Source organism: Ipomoea nil, unplaced genomic scaffold (genome assembly GCF_001879475.1).
Source record: "Ipomoea nil cultivar Tokyo-kokei standard unplaced genomic scaffold, Asagao_1.1 scaffold0415, whole genome shotgun sequence".
Lineage (NCBI taxonomy): Eukaryota > Viridiplantae > Streptophyta > Magnoliopsida > Solanales > Convolvulaceae > Ipomoea > Ipomoea nil.
The window spans coordinates 1455161-1467237 of NW_017616843.1; the positions used below are offsets into that span (position 1 = coordinate 1455161).

Genomic DNA, 12077 nt, shown 5'->3' on the forward strand with positions numbered 1-12077 from the left:
CTCCCGATCCAAAGTGGAAAGGCAAACAAGTCGTAGACCAACCTCATTGCCATAAGGAACTTGTTTTCCCGCTTACAAGAATTGAACCATTGAAAGCTCCCCCAGCCAAACCGCTTGGAGAAGAAACCAAAGATAACGATGTTCGGGATGGAATAGATGAAATGTTGCCTGTTAAGCGCACTAATGGCTTCGACCCCAATGCTTATAAACTTCTAGCTAAAGCTGGCTACAATCCCAATGAGCCGCAGAAGTTGGGGAAACTTATCCCAGAAGCCAGCGGTAAAGGCAAGTCAAATCAGCAGGGACCGCATGAACGTAAAGGATTAGGCTATGGGCTCCCTAAACCAGTGCGAATCTTCATAAACAGAGTCGCAAGTAATTGCATCACGTCTACCGATGAGGAGGAACAACACAAGAGGCAATCAGTCTTTGATAGGATTGGTGAGGTAGAACCACGACGGTCAGCCTTTTATAGGCTTGGGTCAAATCCAAAACCTGCCAAGAGGAAGTCAATACATGACAGACTTGGAGCTGCTCGAGTTTTAAAAGAACAGACCAGCACTTCTATTGAAATAGAGTCTTCAAAAAGACTTAGAAGTATAGTTCCCTCTCGTATGAGACGAGAAGTTGATGTCCATGTTTCATGCAGCGAAGTTTTGAAGGTCCAGCCAAAGACCATTATATACACCCGTGTGCAAGAAGGAAAAGAAGAAGACCTTGATTCCGGTTATGGAGCGACACTAACTCAAGATGAGGTGCCGTCTTCATTCCACATTAATTGACATGATGAGATCCCGATTGCAGGGGGCATGTACAACTTTGATGAAAATGATGCGCAAGTCGGCCCTATTAATTAAGTAAACAAGACTACTTGATGAATGATGTCCACCAAAAATGCAGCACGTGGTTAAACTGCTAACGCATCTCGCTTGTCTATGGGTGGGCCCAAATCATAGACGCTCCTGGCCCGCATGAGCTTAAACTGTGAACGGCTTTACTTTTAAAAAAAAAAAAAAATTTGAACTACGTTTGACTTGATCTCCTTCGTGGGAGTACGTAGGCAGCTTAGAAATTTTATTGTCTAAGTTCAGTCATAACAAAAATTTTATATTTTCGTCCAAGATAGTGATTCTATGGAAAGGAGGAGAACAAGTCTAGTCTAGGAAGCATTGCAAGTCTCGGAATGTAAAATAATTGTCAAAGCATGCATTCCCGCAGCAATCGGTCACTGTTCGGTACTTTGGTCATATCTCGGTCTATAATAGTCCGATTGAGGTGATCTGGGTATCGTTGGAAAGCTAACTTACAGAGCTACGATTTTCATGAAGACATCTAAACTTGAATATGAAATTTGAAGGACCAAAATTCGAGGGGAAATGAAGTCACGAATCTGTCCAGAATTTCCTACGTTCATATCTCATTTAAATCTTTCAATGAGAAGGTTTATGAGTATTTTTCATGGTTCCTTTTAATGTTCAGGGATATTAAAATGCAAGAGAAGTATGCTTTAACATTCCAATAAAGGAACAGGTTAAAGTGAAGCGATAATACAAATTCAAAACTACAATGGAAGAACGACAGCTTGTGTGGCATCGAGTTATTGTTGAGCATGGGTAAAAAGAGCTTCAATTGTTGGTCATGAATTTCTTCGAACTTCTCTTTCGTACTCAGGGGTCCAATTGTTAAGGATGATAAAGTGATAATATTATAATATATCATATACATGTATATACAATACTATTATTATTATTATTATTATTATTATTATTATTATTATTATTATTATTATTATTATTATTATTATTGTAAACAAAGAAAATTGAATAAAATTTGGTAATATAATATGGAGTATTCTATGATCTGAGTTAACACGGAGGACTCGTTGACAATTTACTTGATCGGAAATAAAGCCACTACCATTGCTGCGAGTTGTGCTGCAAAGCTTTCAATCTCTCATAGCTAATCATCACTCATTACAGATTTACAGAGAGACTGATAACAGTGAGAGATGGCTTCCGTCGTATTAGCTTCTCTCAAGGCAACAATGGAGTTTGAAATTCAGCAGCCCAGCCCCCGGGTGCTTCCTGATGACCTAAAACAGATGAGATCTCTCATTCAACATCTTTCTACCATGCAAGCCTTCATGAAGAAATTCCACATCAAAGCTGTTGACTCAAATTATTTTGTCAAAGTTATGTGCAAAAAGAATTTAAGTTCTATAAAGGAATATCAGTACTAAGAGGAATAGTTGTAAACACAAAAAGTAAACCTTGTATATATTCACAAAATTCCGTGTACAGCGTGTGTATAATTCAATGTAGGTACAAAATCTCTGTCTAGTCCTCTGATTCTTCACTGACGTTATCTATGGAAGTGCCTCCGGGATTCAAGTAGCGTAGCCTCCGGGATTTAAGTGGCGCGTGCCTCTGGGATTTAATTGGCGTAGCTTTCGGGATTTAATTGGCGTGACTCCCAACAACGAGCGTCAAAGATTTAGAAGTAATCAATCCTGCAAAATTTCAAAAACACATGCAATGGATTCAAGCCGCCTTAAGGTCCTCAAATGCCTTCAAAAGACTTCAAGATCTTCGAGACAATCAATTCTGCAAAGCTCCAAAGTACCTGCAATGGATTCAAATTGCCTGCAAAATATTCAAAAGATGCCTCCAAGCCTTCAAGCGTTCTTCAAATGCTCTCAACTCCTTAAGTCTTCAAGTTGTTCAATGCCTTCAAGCTCTAAGCATTCAAGTTCTTCAAACTTTTCAAGTGTCTTTTGGAATGAAATGAAGGCTCTATTTATACCAAAAGCTTAACCAAAATTCCTCAACCAACTCCCCTTTTTAGTTAACTAATTAATTAATTAACTAATTAAGAAAATGAACCTTGCCCAAGATCAAGTCCAGATTCATTATTGTATAATCTAATTCAAATTCAAATTAAATTATAATTATCTAATTCAAATATAATAAAATTAATATTATATTTAAATTATAATTATAATTTATAATTCAAATTCAAATATAAAATGGGCCTGGACCAGTTAATTAATTAATTCAATGGCCCAAATCAAATCTAATTGGGCTAATTAAATTAAATTAATTTATATGATCCAATTAATTAAATTGGCCCAATAATCAATCCCGATGTCGGTCCAGTAACCATTTATCAGTCCATTTGTTGGGTTCAAATTTTCTGTGTCTACAAATTGCCCCCTCGAGACTTGCCGGGGCATGTCGCTTAATGTGCTTGGAGCGAGGAAATCTTGAAACTTAACAAAACGGTTCTTTAAATTCATCGTGGTGCATCTATCTCCACGGGCCCAAATGTATGTGCGGATATTTCGCGAATACAAATCAAAAGATTAAATTGCCACAAAATGAGCCCGACTATAAACTTGAATATTCTATGAGCCAAAATAGTGCATTACATGGGCCCGAACATATTCATTGAGCCCAAAATTATTTTAGGATGAAGTTGGTGTAGCAACACTCCATGATCCCAAAGGTAAGAAGCTATACAACGTCCATTGACCAATTTAAAATTCTAAGCCCATCAACAAACTCAAGTCAAGTTCAAAGTCACGGTGTGCACGTGAATTCTAACTCAAGCCAAGCTAACACCATGATTTCAGCAGTATAACTGAGTAACTGACTCCTATTGTTGGAAAATTGTATCTGATTGTAGAATCCAACTCCAATCACAACTCCCTTACGATGAACTATAAATAAGAGCCTCGTCACACTTATAAACTCACACCAACATCACAAACAGAGAAGCGAGGAGGAGCAATCCAAGGTCCGACTATCTAATCGGGTAAAACCTTATATTTCATCTTCCCTATATGCATTTTTTATTTACAGGAACAAGAAGAGGGGAATGCCAGAAACAACCGTGCACCATGAAAGGATAGTTCCCATGCATTTTTTATTTACAGGAACAAGAAGAGGGGAATGCCAGAAACAACCGTGCACCATGAAAGGATAGTTGCCCATCTCGTAGGACAGCCGCCGTTGAACCGCCTCAAGGAAACTTGTCAATCTCATGGAACAACAGGCATCGTGAAATCTTTCGCCGGATTTTTTTTTTTTTTTTTTTTTTTTTTTTTTTGCAGAAGTCACCGGAGATCACCAGGTTGTTGAGATTGCCGGAGGTAGATGGGAGCCGGAATCCATTCTTCGTCATTAAAGCCATCGAAACCGCTCAAGGATGACACCGCTCAGCCTTTCACCGGAGAACGACGTTGTTGGAGGATTCATCGCTGGGCTCTGTTTCTGTTTGTTGCAGGTCGCCGGAGATCGCCGCGGCTGGAGGGTTATCGCAGAGCTCTGTTTTTGTCTTTTGCAGGTCGCCGGAGATCGCCGCTGCTGGAGGGTCGCCGGAATTGCCCGCCGGAGATTTTTTTGTTTTTGCAGAAGTTGCCGCTCACCCACCAACGCTGCTGCCGGAGGATCGCAAAAGTCACAACTCACCAGAGACTACCGGAGCTGCTACGTCTACTGGAAGTTAACCGGAGCCGGCTGATGGGTGTAGCTGGAGATTAGCGTTGCCGGAAGTGGATCGTCGCACCACCGTCGTTGCAGCTTACCGGAGTTCCTTCCTGTTTGTCGAGTTTTTTTTCTTTGCTGTCAACAGTACTTACTGGAGCTTGGAGGTGTGCCTACACGATTTAATACTGGGTCTGCTGGAATTTCTCGCCATCCGTCGCTGGGATTGCCGGTATCCGTTGCTGAAGCTTTTTCCTATCGCAATGGACCGCTGGGCGTGAAGAGAGTGGGAAACTATGTATACATGGGAATCGCTGCTTTCATTCTTGTGAAGAGAGCTCTTTTATTTCATTCTTTTTAGAGAAGGACATGTGGCACACTACACTCCGCACACGTCCTTTTCCCTTGAAGCATTAAGCAAATAACATCATATACATGAAATACATACTTTAAACAAAACTTATTTCCCTTTTCCTATTCGTTTTTTTTTTTTTTTTTTGTTTTCCTTCTGCTTCGTTTTTTTCATTTTGCTCTTTTCTTTTGTTTTCTTCTTTTCATCTTTTTTTTTTTTTTTTTTTTTTTTTTTTTTTTTTTTTTTTTAGAAATCGCCGCTCAACCGCCGGAGCCGCTGGAAATTATTGCCCTAGCCTGTACTTCCCGTCAAGGCTGTCATCGGAGCCATTGGAGCCTGCTACCAGGTTGTCATAGCCAACTAAGGAGAAGCCGAGCTCTGAATATTTAAGATGACTTCTTGGTTGTATGGGAGAGGATTTGATTTTAGCCTCTGTTTCACGTGATAGCGCAGGACGCCAGGACTGCTGCAACATTTATTGGGAAAACAAAGTAGACATTGCTTCAAGGGGATCCGCCTGTCACTTGTCAAAACAACGCCACCATTCAACATATGTTCTATATATTCTAGCTTTGGCTTTGTTTTTTTTTTCCGTTCAATCTTTTGCTTTTCGTTTTTTTTTTTTTTTTTCGCCTTTTTCTTCTTTTTATTTTGTTTTTCGTTTGGTTTTTTTTCCTGTTTTACTTTGTTTCGTTTTTTTGTTTTGTTTTGTTTTTTTTTTTATATATTTTTTTCCTTTTTTTTGTTTTGCAATATCTTAATAGTATAATAATAATAATAATAATAATAATAATTGTAAACAAAGAAAATTGAATAAAATTTGGTAATATTCAAAATTCTTTGTTTACAAATTGGCACGCCCAATCGGACAGCTCTGCCTCTCATCTCTTCATAGGCACTTTCAACCGGTATGGGGGCAAACCCCATATGAAATTTGAAATGGAGGAGGCTAAATGATACTCCTTGGCACGAGTTAAAACGGCCTCATATCATTCAAGGCTCCTTGGCACGAGTTGAAACGGCCTTATATCTTTAAGTTGTAGTGTCGAGACTTTCTTGCACTACATACTTTCAAGTTTTATATGCTCTCAAGTGGTGTACAAGCAAGTCTCGAGGGGGCATTTGTAGACACTTAAATTTTGATAAATATTGATTATTTATCAATATTAGTATATTTGAATATATTTGAAATATTTGAAATATTTTGGATAATATTGATATTATCTAATTTGTTAATTAGATAATATCAAAAGAGTTTGAGCTTATCAAAACTCTCTATCCTACGGCTATAAATAGGAGCTCTCATTTCTATGTAATCACACACATCCTAGGAAAAGTGATGTAAACATCTAGAAAAATATTATTCAGGATCACAATAAAAATGTGATACTGAAAGTAGAAGTCTCTCCTCCATAATGATCATGCCTATGCCTATTGATCCAAACCTCCATTGAAGATCAAGCCATTTGAACCCGGAGGCCCTTCAAGAAGAACAAGCTATATATTCAAGCCCTTCTTTGAAGATCAAGCCACTTGAAACCCGGAGGCCCTTCAATGGTGGAGTGTTCAAGGCACCAATTGAAGAATCAGAGGATATCCAGAGACATGTACCCACACCGCATTGATATTTGACATGTAATTCAGGATTCTGAATTTCTAAATATATATTCAATTTTCTTTGTTTACAGTGACATTGATAATTATCATATTATAGAGGGACAGTTTTTACAATTTTCTCTTATATATAACATTCCATAGATCGAATACTTTTGGTTGCCCATAGATTTTAATCACTTGGTGGAGAATAGGAAGCCAAATGGAATATCAGCGATTCCCAATCGGTTAAGGTCGTCGACGATGCCAATCCCGGTGAAGATATAAGTGTTAGCTGCTGAGTCGCTAACCTTGATACTAAACGTAGATGGTTCAAAGCCGGCCACTATGATGTCTTGGTCTAGCTTCCACTTGGTCGGGCAGGGGTCGACCGGGTTAGTCTCGTAAAACTCTATGTTTATTGGGTCAGATTCATAGACGACCCCTGTAGGGTCATCGAGTGGGTGAAAAATTATGGGGCGGAGTATGGCTGGCGGCTGTGGCGGGTATGTGATTATGCTCAAATTTAGGTATACGTCGGTTGGGCAAGAGCCAACATTTTTGAAATTGGTTACGCTTATGCCGCTTTCCGAACCTAATTTACTCTCGCGAGCATAGTATATGGTCCCGCCAACAACGGGGTTGCCTTCGGTGTCTATCACCGGAGAGGCTGCCTTAGTTGGGAGGCGGATGAACGGAGGTGAAGTTGAGATGGTGAGTGGGAGGACACAAATTGAGAGCAAGAGAAAGAAAACGGTCTTCATTTTGAGGGAGCTTATATTAGGGCACAATACAATACAATAGACAATAAGATTTTTGGATTTGCTTTAGTTTGGTGTTTCAATTCGGAAGGGACACACAAATTTATAGACTGAGCAGACCAATCAAATTCATTCATGCATAATAGTATAATATATAGTAATGCCTGCACGCACCTAAAACGTGCATGCAAATATCATTTAAATAATAGTTAAACCATGACAGAAATTAATATTATTTGATTAACACATTATCCTCTGCCGCCCATGCGAAAAATATAATTCATCTGTACTTTAAAAGTTAAAACTTATAATGAAGTTATTATTATATTGGTCATTTTGTAATATAAATTTGAATGTGTTCACTTTCAATTTGATTTTAATTTAGTCAAAGTGAATTTGAATTTTTCTAACTTAGAAGTTGAATTTGATATCTTATACGTTAAAAAATAGTGAATAAGAAGATATTGATTCTCAAAGTTTACCTATTGTATTCGAAAAATTGGAGTTATTTGTGAAGGCTTTTAAATAGTCTTTAATTTGTTCCACATTAGAAAACCATTTGGGTTTGCACTACTATAAATATTGATGGGCCTTAAGGGTACGTCTATAAGTGTAGTATAAAAGGCGGGGAGTGTCTCTTTTAGACCATCATCATCCGTTCTTCTTCACTCTTAATTAACCTCTCCCTTAATCAACAATGCAGTACGTTAGTTGTTTTTGTGCATGGTCCGCTAATTTAAGACTATATATATATATATATATATATATATATATATATATATATATATATATATATATATAATCCAGTTCCCGTGCGGTTGGACGTCTCTTGTGCGGTTAAATCTGAGTTAATATTACTTAAATCAACGTCCATGATTAATAATTTTTTTTAAAAAAAATACAGTGACAATTTTGTAATTTTTGCATCTAGGTCAAATTTGAGGTGTGATTTTCCTTCCTAAGATGCGTGGTTTTTGTGCTTAAGGTGCGTGGGTTGTGTACTTAATGTATTGTGAGTAGTTGTTGAAACTTAAGGTGCATGGATTGTGTGCTTAATGTGAGTAGTTCTTGAAACTTAAGGTGCGTGGATTGTGTGATTAATGTGAGTAGTTGTTGAAACTTAAGGTGCGTGGATTGTGTGATTAATGTGCGTAGTTGTTGAAACTTAAGGTGCGTGGGTTTTGTGCTTAAGGTGCGTGGATTAATATGTGTTTAATATGTGTTTAATATGAGTAGTTGTTGAAATTAAGGTGCGTGATTTTTGTACTTAAGGTGCGTGCAGTGCATGTGTTGTACGTGTACTTAATGTGAGTAATTGTTGAAACTTAAGGTGCGTGGATTTTGTGATAAAGAAATGTAACAATATATATATATATATATATATATATATATATATATATATATATACACACACACACACTCACACACAAATGAAGATTACCTTTAGATAACCTATTTCAAGTTCGCATAATTTTGGGCATGCTCGCAGCAGATGTATGAATGTAGAATTATTTATATCATTTGGTATATGTAACTTGAGGATTTCAATGTTTAGTGCAGGGGCATGTCCCACTGTAGTAGAAAGTACTTTAATAAAGACCATAAAAATCAAGAGAAACATAATACATATTATAAAAATATTCCTAAAAAACATTTTATAAAAAACAGTAGTAAGTTCCTAAAAAACATTTTATAAAAATATAATTAAACACAAAACACATTTTATAAAAAAGCAAATATAATTAAACAAAAAAAGAGTCAAATTTACCTCAAAACAACAATCAAAGCACATAAAATAAGACATGATATAGATCTCAAGTCCAAGTTAGTCGTCGGCAGAACATCAAATTCTTCACTACAATTACAAGATGGGATGGTCTTCAAACTACCAAGTTTTGGTGCAAGAATGTGAAAATCAAATATGTTTCCAGAATAACAAAATGAGAGATCCTCTAGCATGGGAAGATAAATAACATAATCCGAATAATCTCCACACAAAAAGTCAACATATTCAAGATAAAGTGATGTCAGATTTGGAAGTTCATAGACATCTACTTGTTCAACACGGACCTCAGAAAGTTTCAATCTCTTCAATGTTGGGCAAGAAAATATGCAATTCGACACCAAGTATCCTGAATTTTCGGGACAAGAAATGTCAATTTCGTTAACACCATTCTGGGTGAGAAGAAGAAGCCACTGATTCAAGTTGTTTTTCAACAAATTCGCTATATCATCATTTCAGAAATCCAATATATCTCCATAGAAATTGAAGATAACATTGTGAATACGTCCATTGTGCCGCATGAAAATATTGTTGACTACTCCAGAAATAGGAAATTCCAAAGCCTCATCGGAATATTTAAGACATAAGTAATCAAAGAAATCACTGTCAAAACTCAAAACAAAGTTTTGTCAGACTAAACCAGATATCCTTCTAGATGGAAGATAAAATTGCAACTCTGGCAGCATCTCGAATGGGCAAAAATCCCATAATATTGTCAAGTATACCGGCGGGGAGTTCACTAATTCTATCATTTTCTGCCATAATTACAATGACTCACAAGCAAAAACTGGAAAAATAAAAATCAGAATATAGCTCTATAAAATCTTGAAAAAAAAAAAGAAATCAGAGAATAATATGAATATTCGAAACAAACCTTTCAAGAAGGAGATGAGAGGATTATCGCACCAATTCTGCTTAAAAAAAAAACGCACGAATCTGCGGCATTTAAAGAAATCCCAAGGGGGTTATCAAACAAAAAATTCAAGGAACGTGACTTTTAGAATCCCAAGGGATGTACCTTTTAGGTTCCTTGCACATCTCAAAAACAAGTCACAGTGCTCTGCAATGTCGAAGCCATCGTCGCTGCAGGACAGAGGAGGAGAGGGGTAGACCACCGTCGAAGCCATCGCCGCTGCTTTGCCCTGCTCGCCAGAAAAACAAGGGTCGCCAGAGAGGGTCGTCGCTGCTGCTCGTCGCCACTGCTCAACCGTAGCCGCAGCAACAGTTCGCCGGAGAGGCGAACCTCTCTCGCGACCTTTCCAGGGTCTCGTCCGGCCTATACAACGTGATTGCCGTCCTCAATTTGGTGATCGAACGTCAGCAGAGGCTTCTCGCAATCGGACCCAAATTTCATCGCTCAAAACTTCCCCGATGGAGTTGTTGCATGGAAGATCAGATGGTGTGGATGGTGTCGGATATGTCCAAAGAACGTTCGCCGCTGGTCAGATCATCGATCGGCGGTCTCTGGATCTTCCGGAGGTCGTTGCGCAGTGGGCCAATTTCTAGCAAACAGAGGTTGCTGACAAAGAAGGGGCTCATGCTTAGCTTCCTGGCGTTTTAGGTTGTTCTGTCGCAGTCCGTGGATGCCGTTGGTAGCCGAGGCTCATGCTTGGCTTTGCAAATGGAGACTACGGTCTCAGCCGTTGCTCAAACTGGTGTTGGCCATCCAGACGGAGGATCTTCGCAACTTTCTGATTGCCTAGGGTGTTCGATTGCCCAATGGCGGCGGCGGGTAGCTTTAGATATAGGAATTGTATTTTGAGTACCGATCTGAAAACTCTAGGAGTTCTCGTTTCCTGACGATTTCGCTTTAAAATTGAAATTATAAATTTTAATTTATGTTATAGATATGGATATAGATTATACTTTTTAGAATAATAAATAAATAAATAAATAATTTTTTTGGATCAACCATATTGTTAGCTTGATGAAAACTAGAGTTCCACAGTTCACACAAGCCAGCCAATTTGAAATTTCATTCGGGCCAGATGCTCCATTCCATATCACAGTTACACACATTTTTGATTAGCCCCCAAAAAATGCCACATCACGGTTGCATTACACCCTAAAAAAATTTAACAGTTCAACAATAAAGAACGGGGTGTTCTAATAAATATCAGCATCAAACTCGTCAAATTCATGGACGCAGTGTGTAGCGAATAATGGAAAACTTGGTAAGCCGAAGAAGTCGAAGTCGAAGTCAAAGTCAAAGTCAAAGTCAAAGTCAAAGTTTTCGAAATCAAGATTATCTAACGCAAAGAATTCGTTGACGGCGGCAGCTTCGTTTGGGATGAAGTCACTCTGCACAGGGCTATCGAACGGAGTGAAATCGTCGTAACGGAGGACGGAGGCGGGGGACAGAGCCGCGTTCCTTGAGGTGAGCGAGGTATCGACGGCCGTCTCGGTTACCGTTTTTTTCGGGAAGTTGGTGACGGCGTTAGGGCCTTTTAGTCTCACGGAGGCGTTGTCGTACAGAGTGGCGGCTTCTTTCCGGCTGTCATAGGTGCCGAGCCAGAGGCGTTTCCCCCGTGCGGGGACGCGAATCTCCACCACCCAACGCCCCCTCGGCCGTTTACGCACTCCTTTGAACTTCCGGCTGCAGGCGTCAAACGGCGGCGTCGGCACAAACTTGATCCCCCACATGTGCCTCTTCACCCTCCTCCACATCCCCACCGCCCTCTCCCCTTCATCGTCGGAGGAGTCCGTGGCGTTGCCCTCAGTGACCACGATCCGTAGAACTCTGTTCCAAAGCATCCCCTATCCCGAACTACCCTCACGAATCGACGGAAACAATACTACTGACGATGAGTTGACATGAAGGATGAGATAATATACATCTCTCTAGAACTGTACATAGAAAAAAAAAAACAAATCTATGGTGTAGGCCGTAGGGTGAGTAAAACTGAGAAGTGCTAGTTTCAAAAAAAAAAAAAAAAAAAAAAAAAAAAAAAAGCGAACTGAGATGTAGGTATTGTTATAGGGAAGAGAAAAAGGGTAAGTGCAAGAGTTTTACTTTTTTGCTGTTTTAGGGGGAAAACATAACATTATGAATTATGATACCAAGTAGAATTAATTTTATTAAAAATTAAAAATGTGAATATTAT

The 12077-nt window shown here is 38.7% G+C and overlaps 1 protein-coding gene across 1 annotated transcript; it reads right to left on the reverse strand.

Annotated features, from left to right (window-relative positions):
- Positions 1–11079: 11079 nt before the first annotated feature.
- Positions 11080–11727, reverse strand: LOC109172174 (pathogenesis-related genes transcriptional activator PTI6-like). Its single transcript, XM_019321324.1, has one exon. The coding sequence runs from the start codon at positions 11725–11727 to the stop codon at positions 11080–11082; it is 648 nt and encodes a 215-aa protein (XP_019176869.1).
- Positions 11728–12077: the final 350 nt, after the last annotated feature.